Here is a 22696-nt window from a genome sequence, read left to right as displayed (position 1 = left end):
ATGGGACCCCGCCGCCCGGCGCTGCCCTTGCGGCCGCCCCTGCCGCTGCTGCTGCTGCTGCTCGCGGCCGGTGAGTAGAGCCGCTGCGGACCCCGTGCCGGGGCTCAGCCCGGGGCCGGCGGGGGCTCCGGCGCCGGACGAGCGGTGCACGGGGGAGCCGGTCCTTACTGGCGGGGAAGCGCCCCGGTCCAGCAGCGCCTCCCCGGGCTGTGTCTGCTGGACGCGCTCGCCGTTCTCCGGGCGCTCCGTACCCTGAGGGATGGGGCTTGGTTGCGTCTGGGGGAAGGCAGGAGGAGGGGGGAAAGAGCGTTAGGAGGAACGATCATGGCAAGCGAATACCTTCGCACTTTGAAAAGAAGTACTTTGAAAGATTGTCTAACGCGCTGGGGCATAACGTGGGTGTAACTCGCCCAAAAGGAAAATACTGAGATGCCGGCTGACAGCCCGTCCATTTCTCAACTTACATGTGCAACATGAGAGTTTTGCTGGAGGGTCTCACATTACTTTTTTTAAAGTTCATCACTAATGTGCAAGTGTGTTCAAAAGTTCAGTATTTAGATATCAGACTGCAGATTGCACGTGTAATAATCATCTTTCTACAAAGCCAACACATTTACCCACACTCTTCTCGTGGGTAGTAGAGCGCGCTATCTCAGAGCACTTAACGTTACAAAGCAGTTCAAGAGCTAGGAACTGCTAGAACTGAGATTGCCTACAAAACCATAACTGGGTTATTCTGAAAGAATGAGTCAGTCTTTATGAATAAGTTATGATGTGAGAATGTAATTAAAGGACCCCTGCCTCATACCTGAGCATAGCTGACTACACACTTAGCAAGTATTTAATTTTTTTGTCTCCTATGTCCTATTTATTAAGCAGTATTAAAGAGCAGTTGTAATAATTTACAGTCCATTTCCTCATAGGTTTTCTGAGGTATTCATCAGTATAGTATCTGAATGTACTTAATTCTTTCACACTTCTGTGAAACTATATTATCATCCCTCTTTTTCAGATAGGTAGGCTGACACAAAAAAGCATCCACTAATTTTAGGTTCCTGTGGTGACATGTTAGAACCCGATTTTACCTACGACTACTTAAAATTATGTGGAACTTCAACAACTCAAAGCCTGGCTCTCACTGAGTATTGCAGTAGTTTGGTACTGCAGCCCCAGGATATTCAGCAGGCTGGGAGCATACTATTAGTAAATATCGATAGGCATTGGTTTAAAGTGATTAAACTAACCTCATGCTGAACCTTTGTGACAGCTGTAAGGATAAAATCCAGTTTTCCAGAATAGCATTCAGCTGCCTTAATTAAAAGATTCTCTTTTGTCGTCTTGCACTTTTTTTATACATTCCTACACAGCTTGCAAATTCACCAAACCAAATCTTGCAAATAGAAGGATCCCAAGGACAAGAGTCTCAATTCATTCTCATAACAGATTCTGTGCACAGAATGAAGCTGTGGGGGGGGGGGGAGGCAGGGAAGGCAATCACATGATTAAAGACCATAAGGTAAGGTGCTTGCATAATGGGGCCAACTTAAGGTCCCACCAAGCTCACTGCCCCAATTCTACTTCCTGACCTCAGCATGCCCCTATTATTCCTTCTGCATTTTGATCATCCTCCAGACTTCATCGTTTGCACGGCACAAACCTCAGCAAGACCATTAAGGAAAGCAATGAAAGACTGTTTCGCTCCTTCTGCCAGCCTAGAGTGATCATTACAGAGAGCCTGGCTTCGGTCCGATAGCTCTGAGTCAGGCATCGCAGTCACCCGTTCCATAGGCAGTGAGGAGGAAGGGAAATGCAATTTACCTGTTCCTCAATGCTGGTCCACAGTGTCAAGACAGGCAAATTTATCCTTTCAAAAAATTTACACGTGACCACAGTTTGTGGAGATAGCACATCGGTAGTCTGGGCAACAAGATGAGGCGAAAAAGGCCATTCCCGATGGCTTATGAAACCAGAGGAAAAAAAAATCTAAGGGGGGGGAAAGGTTCTATAATGGTTCAAAGGTTTCCACTTCTGGCAAGATCTTGGAGATGCATTAGAAAGTCTGCTTATTCCCAAGTTTCAAGTTCTGAACTACCGGAGCCCTATGACTGTACAAAGGAAATATCACTATAGGAAATCTTACACATATTTAACATCAAAAAACGTTTCTGTAGCCTCAGTCTTTGAAAGAATGGCTTAAAATTTCTTTTAAAACCCACAAAACATCATAGACTGTATTAGATGCTAATGATTAATGTAGTAATGTATCATAATTATGCAAAGCTGTGCATCTCAATAAAAATATATATCTGCAAAAATAATTATGTTTGCATTGTGCCCATTGCAAAGAGTAAAATGTTATGGGAAATATGACCTTTCACAAAAAATTCATGTGTTTCTAACTTTTTTTTTCCTCTATGCATATGGAAATTTAAGGGACTGTATTTTTAAATACTGTTGTAAGCTATTCAGAAAACTAGGAAAAAAGGAGAGTAGGAAGGTATAGTGGAAAATATCTTGCAAAGACATAATAATGTACAGCATTTAGCACAATCTGAACTCTCAAGAGTTTATACAGGCAACAAACCAAGACAGCATGATGGAGTTCAAACACTCCAAACGTGGCAGGGCTCCCATTTGGGCAACAGGCATTAGTTTTAAAATCAAGCACAACACAAATATAATGTGATTACTTACTGTTACTTTCTCTCAGGCTGTCTTTAGCATTTACTTAATTTCAGTCTTTAGAAAGTCACCTCATGGCTTTTGATCTCTCTGGCTTAGTCATTACAATCAGAGAGACACCTTCATAGATTTGTTTGGATTTTTTTTCCTTCCCCATCTGCTATTTTATGGTGCCTGAAGTAGCCTTAGGATTGGTATGGTTTTGGTTTTCCTTCAACCTTTACTTTTAAAGCAGCTACATCACGTCCAGTTAAATCTGAGTTTGCTGATGGACTAATCTCTTGTAAGTTTTTCTTCCTCCCCCAAATATCTGTCTTTAAAGTTTTCTTTCAAGAATGAGAACAGTTGAAACTTTAACAAAGTTCCAATTCCTATTACGCAATAAACACTGGATTTAAATATTACAAGAATATTAAAAGCCATAGTAAGACTAGACTCAAATTGTCTAACTGTAAATTATTTTTGTACACTTAGTTGTACTTATTTCCTGTGACCTCTAGATATCAAAACAATGTGGGTTTGATTTTTTCATACACATTATAAAGCAATGAAATTAAAATAAACGCAATCTGGTTCCGTCCCTTTTTCCCCACCCACAATATTGTGTTTGATAGAGCTGTACGCAATGTGCATGACAAAAACAAAAAACAAGACTACACATAGAGGGACGACACTACTTTTTCAGGAATACATAATCAAACCTATAGGAATACTCTTGTCTATAAAGATAAATGCGAAGTCTTCATAAAAACAAACAAAACCACACAGAAGATTTTAAAAACATACCTTAATCATGAAATATTTGGAAATATGCAGAATGTCACTTCACACTCTGACTATTCCACAGAAGTTCTGATAAAATACTTTGGAAATTTTATTCTGTTGCTAATACACTAATCATCATACTGATACTCTTATTGTTTCCATAGTTCTGTGTGTTCTAGGATGGTCTTTCGTTGCTTTTATTAAACTCAGGTTACAAAGCTGTTGGGACAGAGACTTTTCTTCTGGTCATATTCAGAGTATCTACAGTACAATATAGTCTTGGTTTATACCTGGATGTCCAGATGCTGTAACACAAATAAATTTCAAGGATAAAAAGTTCATGTCTGTTTCTTTAAGTTACATGGCACATTTTAGAGATTTATACTTGAGGTCCTTAGGGAGCAGACAGTTCATCACTTCTACTTTACATGGATTTAAATCAAGGGACTGGGATTTGTCCAAAGTTAGCAAACAATTCTCTGATGAAACCAGGAATATGACTTGGAAATTCTTAGTTTCCTCTTCCTGTCTTGTAGCTTTCCTACACCATCCTTCCCCAGTTGCCAGGAACTGCGAGACAATGTAAAAATTCTTCACTTTCTTCAGGGATTTCTTCAGTATCACTAACATCATGCAGAGCAAACCCAGCTTTGCCATTAACCACTAACATGGTTCCTTCAGACATTACTGGCTAGTTACAAGAGTCTAGCCAACTCTTACTAAACATTCAAGAGTATAAGCAGTTGCCATTTGTAATGCTGCAGCCTTATTGCAGTTTTTTTTTCAGCTGGGGATTTACTGAACCTGTACTGACAGTGAAGGTAACACTTTCAATGCTACTGTAAAGATAAGAATCTGGTTATACTCAAATGGATGCTTCTGCTACCCAGAACTGAAACATATATTCAGAGCTGCAACAGAATGGGAGAAGATCACGTGTCAGTTCCACAACGTGACTGTTATTTTGACACCTAGAACTACAGGTTCCAAAGAGTCCACCCAGTACACTTTATGGACCCCTTGGGAAAGTGAGAGAGGATCTTTTTACCAGAAAACCTACATAACTAAACAGCAGATAATATCCTAGAATGGGAGCCATGACACAATAGATACTATTCACTATCATAGCAAGGAAGTTTTAGCGCCAATGGAACAGTTTTTAAACAAAACTGCAAGCGACTACACAGCCAAGGAAGCTTTTTTAACTCCTCAAGATACAATTGCTTTTAATCAATGGCCAAAGATGCATGTGCAAGTTTAAGCACTCTTGTTTCAACATCCTCTCCTCTCCCTAGATCACATGCCCACAAAGCAGGAGGGAACAAGATCTGGGAGTAGTCGCCAGTCAGAGAAGTACTAAATATTGTCTTAGGAAGCCTAGCTATTTTCCTAAGTAAGGATTAGCAACAGACATTCTTTCTAAAGCTTTTTTTACCATTCTCACATACAAACCAATTGTATTTCTTAATGAGATGATTTCATGAGGTGTTTAAATCCCTTTGTTTCAGGAAATTACAAGTGCTGGAGGTCACCAGCATCCCACGCATTTCAAGTTACTCAACTGTGCTGGGAACAGTATTTTTCTGGCAGATCTTCCATTAACCGATTATAGTTAATCATATAATCTATTATAATAGATCAGTCTATTAGTCTATTATAATAGATTATATGATTATACAGATTATATACAAACTGTATAATCATATAGTTATTCTGTAGGAAAATAAATATCAAAGCCTTCAATGACAAAGTCTAAATATTTTTTCTGTTGTCTCTCTCACAGATATTACCAGTTATTCAATCTTAATGTCTTTCCCAATCTGTATCCAGTACTGGGAGTTAAGGTTTATAAACTGTTCTCCTCATACCAAAATAAATCATTAGTTTAATTAGTAAGACAACTCTAATCAGCAGCCTTCCACTAATTTGTTTTGTACTCATCCAACTTCTTAAAAACTGTTGCAAATAGCTTGGAGCCTGCACTGCAAGGAAATGCTGCCCATTACCATTCAGGGTCTTCGATGCATTAGCTCAACCTGAAGGATGACATGAAGCCCTAAAAAAGTCATCTGGTGTCTCAACATTTATCTGCTGCCCTGGACCTACCGTGTTAGTACTGACACGGGATAGTTAAAATAAAGTTCCTAAATACAGCCTTGTTCTGGAGAAATAATGGTGAGAATCCCTTAAACAAGAACAACAAAACCCAAACAAAATGAAACAGAAAAAAGAAGCAACCGTTCTTCTAATTTCCCTGGGAACGACTCCAAGCACCCGCCCATTGCCCTGCTCTACACCCACCCCACCACCCCCGCCAGTTATCTGGCTTCTTTGTCTAAAAATGAGGAAAAACAGGACCCCATCATAGAGGACATATTTGTTCAAATGTAAAGCATTACATTCTACAAAATAACAACATGGGCAAAATTGCACGTTATGGTAAGGAGAAAGTACTGCAATGCTTAGGGCATCTAATCTTAGCAGACTAGTGGACCTAGACCACAGAACACATGCTAGCCCTTGCCAGTTTAAGACTGGAAATGACTGAAGTCTGCCATTGTATGCTGCCTTGATGGGAGGAAACCACTGCAGCTATTCAGAATGTTGTTCAGTATTCTGCTCACTATAGATTGGGGTAAAAAGGTACTGGGTCAAGCAGTGTGGCCCCAAAGTTTCCAAAAGAAAGCACTATTATTTTCAAGTACCAACATCCATTATCAAAGTTTAAAAAAAAATAAAAACTATTTTATATCTGCATGTTTGATTCCATAAAAAAATAGAGTTTTTCTTCCACAGTTTATAAAGGCACTTTTGGGGAAGCCCATTTTAGAAATCGAAGAGGAATTCTTGAATTAGCTGGAGCCATTAGATGTACTACAGGACGATCTCCTTTTGCCTACCTACGTTATGGATGCTACTGTGGTCTGGGAGGAAGAGGATGGCCCAAGGACAGAGTAGACTGGTAAGAGTAACTATTTATCTGAGTAATTAAGTGCTGAATTTATGCAGATGACAGAGTAAAAGGACTAAAATATGAATTAGGCCTATTTAACATCAGTGAGGGAACTGAGTTTAAACACACCTCACACTGTTAAGAAACTCTGAAGCATTAAAATTGTGTTACTGTAGATCTACACGAGTCCTACTTGCCTTTAACTCAAACTCTCATTGCATTAATATTGGATTCACAGTACAATTGAGCTTCTTTACTGTTGCTGTTTGGCCAAGAGTTGAAGAACTAAAGTCTTCTTGGAGAAGCTTTAAAGCTCAAACATTCAAGCTATCTATAAAACTAAAAATTAAAAAAAGAAATTGCAATTGAAAAATCTTTTGATTCTGCTACCATCCATCCCATTTTATTAATATTCAAAATAATACATAGAAAATTATGCAAAATTCAACCTGTTGAAAAAAAACTTTTGAATAAAAGGAATTATGAATTGTTACTAAAATAATTCTAAAACCAGACCTTTTTATTTAGTTCTAAATCTCAGCATATTGAGTACCATCAATTTAATTCATAATTCAACATTAGCTGACAGGAAGATGATTTTCTGGTTACAGTAGTTAAATAAAGGTTGTATATTTTCAAGTTTATCATTATATGATACATTTCCCCACCGTATGTGACATCTCAAATTCTGAGTTATCAGGCAGATATATTGTAAATTAAAAGGAAAACAAATGTCTGACACTTAAATTTAGGGTAGAATATATGGAAAGCTCAGATCTGATTTTTTTTTTTTTGCACAAAGATTCTAGTCATGATTAGACCTAAAACTTTTAGAATCTTTGCCTACATATTCCAAGTCTTTGGATGTGTAATCTGTTATTTTAAAGACAATTTTGTAGAATGTAGTTGCTACTTTAATGACTGGGAACACATACAAAAAGAAGGGACTATTATTAGTTCTGGTCATCTGTATACCTAAAGATAATGATGGAGAATCTGCGGTTTGCCAGTCTTTCATTGTAGGCCATTTTTTCACTTTGTAAAAGTCCCACAGTAGCAAGAAGCTGCTTCTTCACAAAACATGGTTAGCTGTTTGTGGTCTGGGTTTTAATAGCTACAGAATGTTAAGAACAAGCCAGAAGTGAGTGTACTTACTCTACTGCATTTGAACAGAATCAAGAATTGCACCAATTGCATGTAGAGACAAACATTCTTACCAAGTTTGATTTCTTAAAGTTTTGAGCTACATTGTGGGCTGTTTACATTCAGAATTATGCCTGAAAACAAGTGAAAATACAGAAATACTTAATCTGAAGTAAGAACACCTGTAATGGAATTATTCAAATAATAGTTATTGCATTTTAGATTTTTGCCTGCCACTTATAAACTTTCAAATGGACACAATCATATATTGCTTTCATAAGATAAAATATAAAATACTTAAGCATCTATTTTTATTTAAAATGCTTAAAAGAGGACTAAAGTAATTCTAAAAATTTTTTGTAAACACATGAAGACAGACTGCACTATGGCAAAAGCAGCCGTATTTCCTGTTTATTTACCTTAGTACTGCTACAAAGACTCACTAGAAATTTTTTTTTTTTTTTAATTTCTATGCATGAAATGGATGTATTGAGCTACTTCACGGGCATGTGCTGTTCAACTGTTACATACCACAGATCTTTAAATGGTAATTCCACACGAATTGCCAAGTAATTATTTAATAAGCATAGGAAAAAACAGTAATTGCAAGTGAGAGCTCACAGCATTAACTTTTTCTATTGCAGACACAAATTCCTCAGGCAATCTAAACACCACCTAAACATCATGTGCCTACTGTAATATGATGGGTTTAGGAGGAAGCTAAATGACTGAATGCAAAGAGCTTGCGGATATACCCTGTTCTTCCACCAAGTCAAAAAAGAAAGAGTATAGTTAGTTTGCAGCACAAACTTACAAGCTATCTAATTTCAGGTCCTTGTTACCTCCCCTACTGGGAGGGAGCTCCTATTCTGGGCTTGCAATGACTCTACGCCAGAAGACTAGTTCTTTTTTTAAGCATTAAAATATGCCATTAATGCTTATCTGTACTGTTCAGTTCCACCATGTGATAGAAAGTTTATGAATTCACTGTCCCAATTATGACAAGAACAGTTCTGAAATTATGATTTTGGGCAATTTTCCAAATTGTCTCATGATACTGAGCAGTTTTAGTTATATTATGGCATTAAATAGCACCCCTGCCTATTTATTACTGAACATTTCACCTGCTCTCAGCTTTTCTGCCACCATCTAAGGACTTTGCTATAAGACGATATTTATGATAGTATGCTACGGCCTAACACATCTTCTTGTCCCTTCCCTGTTAGTAACTTACAACAGCATCAATAACTGGCAGAAAAATACATCATTCATTATCTGACAGAGACTATTCTGGTGTTTAATCTTTTTCTTGGAAGAGGCTAGGAGAGAGTTATAAACACATAAAAGCTTTAAAGATTCCTTGTATTTTCATCTGTGAGGAAGTTCAACTAGATCAATGTGTATCAGACACCTTCCTCATCATTGATTACATGAAAGAATAATAATTTTTTCCAGGCGATCTATTAAACAATTACCCTGTTTTGATTCCTGAGCAGATAACTGTTTGTACATTTGCATATGCTGACTGTTTTATTATTTCATAGCCTGTAGAAACATGCTGATAAAAACCATCCAGATTATGTGACCATAAATGACCACAGTATGAATTAAGACAAGCCCATTTCTGTTACTCTCAGGTGCTGCTTTAACCACGACTGCTGCTATGGTAAGGCAGAACGAGCAGGTTGTCACCCAAAGACAGAAAGTTACCACTGGGAATGTGAAGACAATGCTGCTGTGTGTGGTGAGTGAACAGTTCTAGTTGGTGGGGGTTTTGTGGTTTTTTTTTGTTTTTGGTTGGTTTTGGGGTTTTTTTTTTTTTGGGTGGTGTTTTTTTTTGTTTTGGGTTTTTGTTTTTTTTTTTTTTTACTTCTACTGATTGTCTCATTGACTTCATAGAAAGACATTTTCTTAATTAACTGTAAAATTCTTATTTTACTATCCTTCCTTTTGTGACTTTTTTGCCAGGGTAAGCTGTGCCTCCAGAAAGCACAGCTATGCCAACCAACTGAATAGTTTCTTCCTCTCGACATACATAAGCAAACAAAATTCTGATCTACAAGCTTCTATTACCCTTTCAGAAAACACTACCAAAACCACCCCTCTTTTTACTCAGCATTTACATATGTTGAGGAACCCATGTTATGCTACTCCCTGCAGGTCTCACAACTACAAACAGGAGGCGAGAAAATTACAACTGTTTAAAAAGGATCCTTTTTATACTTAGCAGAAAATATTTCACACCATTTATAAGTTTATGATGGACAAGTTTTTGGCATACTTACCACTGAGCGGTTGCACAGCCCACTGCTAGTGGCTGTAATTTATGAATGAATTCACAATTACAACTTATAACTTCAAGCACTGAGGTAATAAAATATTTTATGAGTATATTTATTTATGGAAGTAACGTGCACAAGCCATAAAATGTTAATTTGCAAATATTTACAGAATTAGAGTACAAGTTGCAACAGATGGCTGACCACATCCTGATAAATTTTGTTCGATTGCCCCGAAATATGAATGTAATATACTTGCCATGCTGTAGTATAAAAGAGAAGGACAAAGAGATCTCAAAGAAACAAACAAAAAATGTTTAACAGGAAAAAGCAGCATTTCTTTTACATTATTTGGTCACAACTCCCAGAGTTTTAGCAAATATTTTCCAATACACTTCAAAGACTTTTTGAAACTATAACTTCTCACAAGCCCCCAAAATTTGCAGGGTTTTTTCTTGTTATTGTTAGGTTTGGGGTGGGGTGGTTTTTTTGGCGTGTTTTTTTTGTTTTGTGTGTTGTTTGGGGTTTTTTTTGTTTTGTTTTTTAAAAGGTCGGTTACTTTACATGTAATTTTATGCTGCTACCTAGCATGCAAATCAGCTTGAGAACTGGTTATTATTTGCACCACAAAAATACAAACCCTTACATAAACTTGTTTACAACAATGAGTCTGAGTTTCTGACTACCATAGTTTAAAGGCAACACAGTAGGCCGTTCAGAGAAAACAAACCCCTCTCATTTCATAACTCAATTTAGAATTTGCCTGACCTGAAATCAGATTAAAGTTTTTGACACCATTTCCTTTCCTGCTTTTCATTCAACCTTTACTTTGCCCAAGCATCTACCTCATGCAGAATCTCTACTTGCTCATTTCCTCCTCTGCTCCAGTTCTCTCAAACTATCTAATTAACTATTAAGTTACAGTCCACCTATATTTGGCTGTAAAGGTTCTGCTGCTGTTCCAGTCCAGAAGCTGACAATATTTTAACAATACTGGCCAAGATAGTAGGCATGTCATCAAGAAACAAAGCTGAAACAAAGTCCCTGGCGTACCATGGAGAAGATTAAGTTTGGAGCAATAACAAGAGAAGGAATAGTTCTCAGTTAATGTTTTTGAGGTTTTTAATCCTATCATGTTGTTTATGCTACTTACGCTATTGAGTAGTTCTTAGGGTAGCTAGTGGCAGCATCAACATATATACATTAAGAACACTTCCATTTCATAGCAGAATTTGAGTTCATTCACAAAACTGAACACTTGTTCTGCTCCTAGACAAATCTCAAGCAGAGATTCGGCTTACCTTTCAAAATGTTAAATACTCAAACAAAATATAATCAAAGATTCTTCAGTTTACAGACAGTTGCAGAGAGAAAAAACACACATTTCTGGGTTGGCACAATAAAACCAAAATATATTGCTGTAGAAGACGACATTCATGCCAAGAAGAAATGTTCACGCCAAGAAATCCGTTAAGTTACAACGCTACAATTATAAAACAAATATCGCCAGACATGGATTTTATCATACTTAAACACACTTTACCTAACTTCTTACTGAATGCTTTAGTAAAAAAAGGTGGGCGATTTAAGCTGAACATGGAACATCTTTGCATCCCTTATTACACATATATAACTTTAATGCTACATCCTTTAGTAGATTAAAGCATATGTGAAATGGAAAATATCTTCCCAAACTCAAGTTTCACTAGAGCAACAGGGCAGGCAGGGAGGGTCACATACCATGCCTTTCTAAAGAGGAATCAGTTATCAGAGTTCCTTTATTAAAGAACGTGAAGAAGAGTATTTAAGTCTTTATCCAGTTATTATATTTTCACCTGCCAAGATAGTTCCACTGATTATCAGCTGTCACTATACCAAACCATGCTTACATATTCTCTGTTGCTGAGATGTCCTAGCATGGAGCTCTGTCTAAAGAACACAAAATAACTGTCTTACTAAAGCTCAGTACCGTTCCTATTGCACTTGAAATCTAAGAGCCATTTATACAGCAAATATGGAACGTGAGCTAGCAATTCTTGGTATTCCATTTAGTATTTTTAATTACTCAGACTAACATCAAACTTACTGTGTTTTCTTTCAGAATCGCTAGAAGACAAATGTCAAAAAATGGCATGTGAATGTGACCGAGAAGCTGCCAAATGTTTTTCTAAAGCTCCCTATCATACAAAATACCTTTTGTGGCCAGACGTTATGTGTGGTGAGATTCAGCCTTTGTGTAGGTATTAGTTAGATATACGACATCAGTCTGCATGAAAACTCTGTATGTATTTAAATCTAAAATGACTTTTTTTTTTTTGTCACAGTAGTGACAACAAATGATTTTACCCTTTCTTGATATTCCTTCCTTCCACCTCAGCCTCTCCACCCCAGAATGGCCAAAGTAAACACTTATCCTCTTATTTACCTTCTACAATGCATGGACTAAAAGCAAGTTCATTAGTTCTGTGTAAGCTTTTATTGACTAAATAGGAATTTGAGTTTATCAGCTTAAGGAATAACTGACTTAAAATTAATTTTGTTTATATTCAGATTCACAGATTTTTCAGATTCATATCATTCACTGTAAACTTTTCAGCTCCCCTCCACTGGCTATAAGATACAAATCAAACTTTTCCACTAACATTTACCTTAACACTTGTTAACTTTGAATTCACCGGATGAAATGCATGAAGTGACAGTGTCAGCACAAAGAGCCCTCTCATCTATATTAAACACTTATTATGAAGCCTAAATTAACTTTTGCATCTTGTTCACCTTAAGTAGTCCTACCTGTATTAAAAAATGCCTAATATAAAACTTTTTTCTAGTATTTACTTTTTAAATACAGTTTTCTAAGAGGTTGTTCATTTGATATGGCTCAAGCTCCTTACTCTATGTACACTTTGAGTTTCCCGTGGGCACAGGGAGAATTTCTACCCTTAAAATTTCAGAGCCAGATTTAAAAGTGCAAATGCAACCCATCACCAAGACAGACACAGGAAAAAAAGCAGCAGTCACTGGGACCAACTGCCTTTCCCATAAGTGTTTGATCTTGGACAGCATGAGTTTGCAAAGTTCAGAAGTGTATATACCTCATAATGATGTAAAGATGGTTTTAGCTAGGGTCACTTCATAGTTTTTTGAAACCTTTTAGAAAGAGAAATCAGTAACACGAATTGCTGAATAATACACTTTTTCATAACTGCTAATTTTAACAGTTTAAGAACCAGGAGTGTTTTATGTCTGCTTTCACCCACCTCAACTTACTTACAGATGCAGGGCTACAGAACAAGTTTGCACAAGTCAAAGCTAATGACAAGTACGTTAATATAAAAACAAAAACAAAACCAACAACACTTCTTTAGGAAGGATTAAGATTTCAAAAGAGATCTTTAATCTTTAAAAATATTCATAGGCAAATTTAAAGTTCATATTAATGATACAAATTAAAAAAAAAAAAAAACAATGTAGAATGCAAGGGGTCAAAGCTCTTGAAAAATCTAACTTTCGCTTCAGTCAAAAACCACACATTAAAAAATGGCAATCCTGTTTACACAAAATAACTTTCCAATCAATATTTGCTCTAGATACACAGATTATATTGCAGTAAGATGTAATTACAATGTCAGGTCACTTTTCCAAAATAATCCTTTTTAAGAGATAACCCTCAATTTAAGAATTAGCAACAGACTTCAAGAGGAGAGCATTTAAAGAAGCTACTGATGAAGTCTAACTGATCTGAATAAAAAATTTTGAATGGCAATCACATTTTCCAAAAAACAAGAAAACTCAAGTAGTCTTTGCCTCCAACAGTGGGAATTTTAGAACAAACTCTACTGTGAGACTGTGTATTTGACTGTCACAACTTTACATGTAAAGCAGACTGAAGACACTGAAGCACTTTCAATATCAAGCCTATCCAGGAAGAGCTTTCCTTTGGCAAACTTAAGTTGAGGAACACATTGCTGGTATGAAAGGCTAAGTTTAAAAAAAAAAAATAAAAATAAAAAAAAAAATCACTGTAGCTGTTCAGAAGACGCTGATTTTAAGGCAGGCTTGAAAATAACCAGAATGCTCAAGACAGAATAGAAAAGTTTGATTTGATCAAAAATAGGGTGACATGACTGCATTAGTTTTACATGGCTAAATCAGGATTGTAATTTTTTTTTTTCCAGTTAAAGCCCATCCTCAGATTTGGAATCAGCTGGTTTAAGAGTAACTTACCTTAAGGCTTTTTTGTATGTTTAAGTTAACATAATCCACCACTTTCACTGCCACATATATAAAGAAGAAAAGCAAGGCTTATTTCAAATGTCCGTTTGAAATGGAAGCTAAACAGCTCAAAAGTTCCAATGCCAGTCACTGCACTTGTGTCTCCAGACGCCTTACTTCTTTAACCACAAGATCAATGTTTATAATTGGGTTAAAGTACAAGGCCCAGTAAAACAAACAATTGCAGACAAACTGAGGAATAAAAGGCCAAAAAATGGCAACAAAAAGACCCTGGGTTGAGACTTTCCAGAAATGTCTCCACATTCTGTGAGGAATAGTCCTGTGAAAAAGGAAAGGGAGAGGCTTAGAGGAACTTTCCGTTTTGTTTTTACCCATTCTAAGAAAAGCTAATATGTGCTGCAGCTTCAAATTATTTAGCCGTTGCTCAGGTACCAGTAAAACATCATTTTGCACTCCAGAAAAAACTTTCTTAAAATACAGTAATACTATATGAGGAAGCATTAAGTCAATTTATTCAGACCACAAAATTAACCAGCAAGTTAAAGTGGTCAAATCCCAGATTTGTCATAGAATATTTCCATGTACTCTGTCCTCTTGTGCACATGTTCTGCCCCCTAGCTGCTGGCAGAGAAAGTCAAAACCCAGTATACACCAAAACAATTTCTCCTATGCAAGTTCTAAAAACTATAAATAAAAGATCACAGCAATTATGAAGTAATATTAATATGCTTGAATTAAGGCTAAAGCAGTAACTGAAAACAGCAATTTTGATCACCTATCAGAAATAGTATCACTGTAACTAAACTTATTTATGATCCTGAGGACTCATCCTTTAATAACTATATTGTAAGCATATCATGACAAAATTCTTATGTATTTAGTTCTCAGCTGACAGCTAATACCAGTTACCATAAAAGGCAATTCTCAAGCTAAGAGTTACTATTTACCCAATGGTTAAGAACATGCTTATTACCGTTACTGCATTTGCTACATCTGATCAGTAAAACCAGGTCTAAGAAACCCTTTCAAGTATTCGCAGAAATAAAGATGTTCAACAGTGAGTACTAGTATACGTGCGGATTCAGATTCACATGTTCTTATTAACGTCAGAGTTGTGGTTAGACACTGTCATTTCAGCAAGCAACCATGAAATCGACTGTTAGTTTGTATTTATAAGGCCATGTACTTCCTACCCTCTTCAACAAGCTCAGTAAGACTTACTTCAATTCTCTTCTTGACCAGAGCCTCCAAAAGGAGAATAATTCCAGAACAGAGAGCAACATGGCATTTACAATTATAAATCTTGATGTCCAGTAGTGCACATCCAGCCAATCCCAAGCAAATTCAGCTATCAACTGGTATGGCAAAAATACATACTTTACAATGAATTCTCTCCACTGTTTCCAAGAAGGATCTTTAAGGTCCTGTAAATTTGTATAAAAAGACTGTTAATCAATTTCCTATTAAACAGACACAATACTGGCTTATTTCCACTACTCTTTTTTCATACATTGAAAGCAGTAATTTATCTTTACTATACCTTCTGGTAGATATAACTCAGTAACTTCCATTAGATTAGAATAAAACATCACAGACAGCCAGACCTTATAATGCCATTTGTTAAAATACAGGTATTTTGAGTGAACAGCCTTTCTATAGTTGTGTGAACTTCAAAAAAAATCAGTTTCACAGATTTAAAGTCTTAAAAGCCTTAAATCAATCTTATTAAAGGTAACGGTCACAACACTGGTGATCACATACAATAAAATCAAGGAACCACTTACTTTGTAGGACTTTTTTTTTTTTTTTTAAAGTTGTAAAGAGAGGAAGTGGTGAACAATTACATCGTGTTTTTATGCTGCTAGTCTTAAAATGCTTGTAACTAAAGCAAGTAGCATATTTAATGTTTTGAACACTCACTAGTAGTTTTGTGACAATATCTTCATACTTGTCTTCTTGCATAGGGCAAATTGTGTGGATGAAAGGTAGGAAAGCTTCTCCATAATCAAACAAATATAGGTATAACATACTGAGTCTTGGAGAACTCTTCAGTGCATACAGAAGAAAGAGTGATTTTCCTGGATTTACTGCCTGAAAGGTATCAAATTATCAAGTTTCAAACAATGAAAAAATAAAATGAAAGGAACATGCCAGTTCTTAGATTTTTCTGACAATCATTTTTCAAAGGATCACTTTTCAAATACAACAGTTTGTTAAACTGAGGAGTTTTTACAATGGTAATTATATTACCTAAACACTCCTCCTGGCTTTAAGAGAATTTTCTTTTAAAGATATTATTTTAAAAATACTTAATATACATGACAGACTTTATATAAAATTTACCTTATATTCCCAAAGGTTCTGTGGTGGTTTAACGCCTAAAGTTTTCACACATTCCAGTTCTGCCATAATAGCTTTTCTATGGTTACTGTTCTCTATACTGTAAGGCTCTTTTGTGAAATCCTCCTCTGTCAGTGTTAGAAGGAGTCTACAAAAGCAGAAGAATTCAGAAGGTAAACAGTGCCTCTTCACCAAAAAGATATGCCTAACCAATTAGCAATTACATACTGAAACAATAAGCTACTGATAGAAGGTATCACCTTTTGGATTACAGAATCATAGAATGGTTTGGGTTGGAAGGCACCTTAAAGATCATCATTGCATTCCATATCAAGTGTTCTGAATCAACTGCGTCTCAGAGCCTGGGTTTTAAATATCCTTCTTTTCAAATTTTCTTTTGCCTGCTTTCAGCAGGCAAATTTATCAGCTTGTTGGCTATCACTGAACACAGTTCTTCAGTACTTCACAGATCTAGTCTGGTCTCCTGAAATCAAACCTAGAGCTCTTGGGTGGAATGCAACAATGCATACAGCATATGCATATTTTCACAAGAAAGAAAAGGTGGGAGGGGTGGATTAATAATCCATTAGTAGAATTTTACTTTCAGTATTATTTCAGTCTGCATTGTGAGCATTTAAAGAAGTTCCTAGAAATTTTCAGTTAGCTTGCTTAGTACCTACTACTAAAGTTTTCAACTACAAGTGTTAAAAATTCCCCTGAATTTTATTCTGATACATCAACAGAATATTCCCACCATCTGTGGAACGAAGTACGGTCATTTCACAATATACCATCCCTAATGAAAGCTGTCCAGTAGTCCAATCAAGTGATAGCTGTTCTTGACAATTAGGCTTCTCACCTTCCATTCACTTTTTCCAGTAAAAATCTTTCTTTATAATGTGAAGCCCATGGGCCCAGCTGCTCTAGCCAAAGTATCACTTCCTCAGCAGTCCATTTAGCAACAGGCTTGTGGACAAGATGATCTTCTTCAAATTCTCTGCTACTCCAGTGATATCCAAGTAGAACTACCTATAGGTAGATTAAAAAAAAAAAGAAAAAAAGAAAGAAAAAAAAAAGAAAAAAAGAGATCCTTTACCTGCAAAGCAAATATATTAATGATACAAATAAACATGCATTAAGGGGCTTGACATGTAGAATCTTCCATTTTATGGACCCTAGAATATTCAGGTTATAAGAAAGTATCTTGAAGTTTTACCCACTTTGTCTAATTTCCATTTGCTGTATATTGCAGTTGTAGTTCCTGACAGACAGCTCTGAATGCTACCTTGTTTCCTCTGCTCAGCTGAAGTCTCTTCTGTGCTGACAATCTTTTTTATGTGCAGGTAATTTAAGTATATTTGATTGCATGCTTAGTGAAGTAAATATGGAAAACCAACCAGATGAAACTTACTGCTACACAAGTTAAAGCTGTCAGAACGCCTGAGAAAAACCCTCCTCCTCGAGGATTAATTCTTCCTGGGTTCGGAACTGTAGGGATCTGGTCATTCCCATATTTTTGGAAGGTTGCTAAGCTGCGTGCTACATCACTGTTTTGTTGAATATCTTCTTTTCTTTGTTCAATGGCATCAGAAAATAGCTTTTCAATAACATCCCTAATGGGAAAAATATTTGTCATTGCACTAGAACCATTGAGGCTTAACATTCAGAAAAGGGACTAATTTTTGGATTTTGTTTTCCAGCCTCTACTAAAGACTGTCATCTTTGAAAGCAAGAAGACATTAATACTTAGTAAAGTTAAACTTAAATCAATTACTTCCAAACAACATTTTCCTTAGCTTCTAAAGATAGAGGAAGTTAAAATATCACATTAAAAAAAAAAAATCCTTATTTCTTATATAAAACTAGAATTGTGTGTGCTACTGGCAAGCCTTGATTATTCAAAAATGCTAAGCAAAAGACAACATAAAAGCCTACCATCAATCCTACCATCTACTTATTAAAATAGTATTAACCTAAGATAAATACTATTAACACAAGAACTTGTGGGTAATTCAAGACAGCAAATTGATGTTTCTAGCTTTGTGCTGCAATAAGATCACATTTCTTCCTATAAATAATTCCTATTACAGAAATAATTACACAATTATCAAAGATCATTCTAACTTAGAGTTATTAGGAAACAACCAGCTGTATTAAAAGATGCAAGTGTCTCAATACTAAAAAAGGATCCCTACTCTCCATCCCCCAAAAAATTCAGAATGGGAAAAAAAAAAACCCCAAAACCAAAAACAAAGCCAACCAACCCACTCCTTAGTTCCACGCAGAAAAATGTGCTTGAACACTTCAGAACATGAAAGACTTCAGGATTTAAACGTCCTTGCAACAGTTCAGATTACCAATAAACTACGAAAATCTGCAGCAAACTCAAGAAACCAGACAACTAATTTCAGTGGTTTTAGAAATCCAAAAATGGCATAGTACACTCACCTGAGGAGGATGTTAACTTTGGGGAATCCTTCCCATTTTTCTCTGCATTCGGGGCATTCATTCTTCTTGGACGACACCCACCATAAGGCTAGGCAATGTCTACAGAAACTATGCCCACAGTTCAGGGTGGTGGGATTGACCAGGATGTCGTAACAGCAGTGGCAAAGGAACTCACTAACTGATATCTGACGACCGATCTCAGGAGTAGCATGTGTTTCAACTTCTGCCCTCTCCATTTCACCTTGTAAAGTCTCATCTTCTTCCATTTTCTTTTATGCCTTACGCAAACAGAAAGCTCTCTTAGATCTTCAAACCAGGTAAGGCATTACTTCTGCAAAGCAACAACATAAACCTCATTAAGAAAAAAGTTACTATAGAAGTTTAGAATTGCAAGCAGTATAATTTATCATTGCAATCCTTTTGTTGCTGATGGTTTTAAGCTTTTTAATTAACTTAGCTCTCCCCAAAATGAAACATGATCATCTGCTTTTTCAACAACATATTCATTGCAAACTACAATCAAAACCAGATTCTAGATGTAAACAGCTGGGCTCAATCTCCCTGTATTTTCTTTTCCTGCATACATAACACATGAAAGTGAAACAAAAATACTTGCTAACTATGATTCAGATGACTTTTGACAGTATCTTTAATCAAGGTTTTAGTAAAAGACACCAATCAAAAGCAGTATCATTAGAAAATACCATCAGAGAATACAAAAATAAAACACCAGTATAACGTAACGATCTACTTTATTTCATCATTATTCTTTCCATGCATATGGAATAAAACATTACTAACAAAGGTCAACACTAGATATTGCTGGGCAATGTTGGGGGGAAAAAAAAAAAAATTCGATCCACAAGGTCATATGCTCCAGAATTACAAGGGATTGATCTGCTTGCCATCTCAGTGAAGGACTGAACTCTGTATTAACTTTACTGGTAATTACTCTTCGCTAGTATTTCAGAAAATGCACAAATGAGAAGAGTTTAAGATTGTTCCAAGCTTTCCAAAAATATAAACCTATTTGCTTGATGTTCCTACTATATTCTCTCAGATGGCTGTATCTAGTTTCTTAAGAAAAACACTGTTCCAGATCACTCACTTATCAGTCATGATATGTTAGAAGCTATCAAAAACTATACAATTTTCTCCCCAGGCACTACCAAACCAAAATACGCTTACACTCTCCACCACATAGCTCCTGCTTACTACTAAGTTACCATCTTTCCATTCTGATCAAGCACAAAGAGGTAAGGGTGCAAGTTAGTAAAGAATCAAAATAAAATAAAAAAAAATACAAGCAGTACAGAAATACAAACCAATAGTGCAACTAGGATCCTCAGACCGCTTACAAACATGTTTTTTCCCAGCAAAGCAAAGATTGCTGGCTTTCTAAAAGACAAACCTGAAACATCATTTACAAGAGGAGAAATGAAAACAAGGTTTTGCACCTAAGAACATTCTTCTAGTTTTCCTGGAAGAGAGAGGCAACAGGATTTCTGTGGGTGCAAAAATATTTCACCAGTCAGTTTCTGCACCAAATAAGAGAAGGGTCAGAAGCAGAAAGCTTACTAGCTCCTCTCCTGCCTCCTCTTTCCAACTTCAGCCTGCTTCCTCCCCTCTGCGCTGCCACCAAAACCGAGGCACCGAACGTTCGGGCCTGCAGCGACGTGACGGTCGTTTCCTCCCCCGCAGGCAAGGCAGGGCCCATCTCGGAGGCGTCAGCAGCCCGCCCCTTCCCACGCTCCCAGCAGCAGCGGGGAGCCCAGCCAAACGCCACCACTCAGACACCCCCAGGCAGCACGCAGAGGCGAAGCCTCCGCGGCACCCGGCCTGCCCAGCCTCAGCCCCGCCGGCCGCAGGCAAGAAGCCGGGCCGTGCCCCGCCGCCCCCGCCCGACTCACCCGCCGGCTACCACGGGCCCGCCGCCCGGCGGCCTCCCCCCGCCGCTTCCGCAGAGCCGCCGCCGCCCCGCGGGGGCGCGCCCGGCCCTAGCGCCGCTGCTCGGCCCGCGGCTGGGAGGGTCGCGCAGCTCCCGCGGCTCGTCCCACCGCCCCGCGCCCGTCGCCTCACGGGAAACGGGGGTGAGCATCGTCTCGGCCGGGGAGGATTTGGCTCCCAGCGGCCTCCCCCTCCCAGGGCCCGCGACAGGCTCCGAAATGGGAAGGGCACTCGGGTAGCGGTAACCGCCGCAGTCTCCTCTTCTGCTGAGCAGCAGCAGCAAGCTTACCGATACAGTCTATATAAGCAGAGCCCGTTTCTTTCTTATCTTTCAGCGCTGTAATTCAAAGCTTTTAAAATCACCGGGCAGGAACGCTACTACACTCACGTTTTTCTTAATACGCTCACTTCCATACTCGTGAGAGTTGAGCTACGTTTGCTGAATGTATGTCTACACACCCAGGTAATCTTCCTTCACAGAAACTTTGTTCAAGGTTTATTTCACAAGTTAAGATCTAGAGGTCTAATCTCAGAAGTAAATTAGACTTTTGGATGCTAGTTTTAGATGCTAGTTTGACTGCACCAGGTTGGTTCACACAGACTATTTTTACCACATGAGAGTATATCTATATATACACGCATTCACAATTATTTATATCAGTATCTGTTTCCTTACTGCATTTCTTTTTGACTAAAATCCAAAGAAAATCGAGTGATTTTTAAAGTACTGTTGAGATGTATTTTTTCACTGTGCAAAACAGTGACATTTTCTTAAAGATTTTGTTCTTGTTCCAGTTTGATACAAGCTACAAGTCCAGTTGAAATTACATTTGAGTTACCAAAACCAAGTAACTTTTTAATTATTCCAGCCTATTTCAATAAAGAAAATAATAGTCTCTCATTGTTTCCTCGCCCATATTATCCATATTTCTCCAGAGGACAATTATTATTGTGCTGACACATACATAGCTCTGGTTTTGTTTGCTTTAGAACTATCCTAATCAGATTTCTTATGGGACAGAAAAACATGTAGCTGAAAAGTTCATCAACTGTTTGAACAACGATCCAAAATTTGTATATCACACTTCCATATTTAGTTTTTACTTAACAGTTCTTTACTTGCACGTGGAGTTCTGTTAGCAGGACTGCAGTATTATTGCTCAGATCTGTTTGTAACAAAACAATCAAGATCCCATTCTGGCCTTCTTTAAAGTAATACATTAAAGGTACTAGACAAATTTCCTATCGACATGGAATAAACAGGCATTTATACTCAAGTGTACATGCCATTTCAAGATTGTTTTTTAACACGAAATTCTAGCTATAACAGTTCAGGGATCATAGGAATGATTATGGATTCCAAAGCAGTTTTCAGCTTTAGTCAAATACAAATTAAAACTCCACTAGCAGCACAGAAGAAGTGCAGACAGGCAGATAAGTCCATACAACCTAGCTTCCAAGGCTTATTTTATGAAAAGATCTACCAACCAGCGCACACTTATTTGTAGTTTTAATTAAATATTTAAAGTCCCAATCAGCAAATCCTTAAACTACCCTAGCATGAAAGTATTAAACCTCTTCTAGATCAGAGGAAATTCATCTAGATCTACATTAGAACACGTGAAGTGAAAATGTGGCCCAGAATATTTAGGCCTTGTTCTAGAATCTAGTTTTTTACTACTTTTTTGTGTGTGTGTGTTTTCACTTAGCTTCACATTTGATGTTCAGTAAAGTAACAGAACACACAAAAGTATTTGATACAGTCTGCACTGCAGACTTAGGTGATGTTGTGGAAATGTAGCCTTTTTGTTCTAGTTTATAGAACTTTCAAGTATAAAAAAAGAAATGTAGTCTTGTAACTAGCTGTTTGTATTGCTGTCTCCCAAGAGTACCCAGTAATTTGGAA

General features: G+C 37.3%; 2 protein-coding genes across 6 annotated transcripts; one reads left to right on the top strand and one right to left on the bottom strand.

Annotated features, from left to right (window-relative positions):
- On the top strand, positions 1-12789 carry PLA2G10 (phospholipase A2 group X). Its single transcript, XM_050905686.1, has 4 exons — positions 1-70; positions 6244-6409; positions 9181-9287; positions 11924-12789. The coding sequence occupies exons 1-4, from the start codon at positions 1-3 to the stop codon at positions 12067-12069; spliced, it is 489 nt and encodes a 162-aa protein (XP_050761643.1). The 3' UTR covers positions 12070-12789.
- A 404-nt stretch (positions 12790-13193) lies between these two features.
- BFAR (bifunctional apoptosis regulator) lies at positions 13194-20805 on the bottom strand. Of its 5 annotated transcripts, none has more exons than XM_050905682.1 (8): positions 20754-20805; positions 18844-19174; positions 17807-18008; positions 17255-17424; positions 16399-16543; positions 15976-16146; positions 15277-15479; positions 13194-14374 (listed from the first exon to the last, which is right to left on the bottom strand). In XM_050905682.1, exons 2-8 carry the CDS (start codon positions 19107-19109, stop codon positions 14182-14184), a joined length of 1350 nt encoding a protein of 449 aa, XP_050761639.1. In that variant the 5' UTR covers positions 19110-19174; positions 20754-20805; the 3' UTR covers positions 13194-14181. The 5 variants fall into 5 exon arrangements, with proteins under 5 accessions (XP_050761639.1, XP_050761640.1, XP_050761638.1 ...); XM_050905683.1 differs by lacking the exon at positions 20754-20805 and adding an exon at positions 20422-20464; XM_050905681.1 differs by lacking the exon at positions 20754-20805 and adding an exon at positions 20301-20440.
- Between the last annotated feature and the right edge of the window lie 1891 nt (positions 20806-22696).

Source organism: Gymnogyps californianus, chromosome 15, assembly GCF_018139145.2.
Source record: "Gymnogyps californianus isolate 813 chromosome 15, ASM1813914v2, whole genome shotgun sequence".
Taxonomy (NCBI): domain Eukaryota; kingdom Metazoa; phylum Chordata; class Aves; order Accipitriformes; family Cathartidae; genus Gymnogyps; species Gymnogyps californianus.
The sequence above is the reverse complement of the archived record's forward strand: the minus strand, read 5'-3'. Positions and strand labels throughout refer to the sequence as shown.

Coding starts and splice junctions, on each gene's coding strand:
- PLA2G10 (XM_050905686.1), top strand. CDS start 1: ATGGGACCCCGCCGCCCGGCGCTGCCCTTGCGGCCGCCCCTGCCGCTG. Junction 71..6,243: donor GCTGCTGCTGCTCGCGGCCG/GTGAGTAGAGCC, acceptor TTTCTTCCACAG/TTTATAAAGGCACTTTTGGG. Junction 6,410..9,180: donor CCCAAGGACAGAGTAGACTG/GTAAGAGTAACT, acceptor TGTTACTCTCAG/GTGCTGCTTTAACCACGACT.
- BFAR (XM_050905682.1), bottom strand. CDS start 19,109: ATGGAAGAAGATGAGACTTTACAAGGTGAAATGGAGAGGGCAGAAGTT. Junction 16,544..17,254: donor CTGGAAAAAGTGAATGGAAG/GTGAGAAGCCTA, acceptor CTGCTTTTGTAG/ACTCCTTCTAACACTGACAG. Junction 15,480..15,975: donor ATATTGTCACAAAACTACTA/GTGAGTGTTCAA, acceptor ACAAATTTACAG/GACCTTAAAGATCCTTCTTG.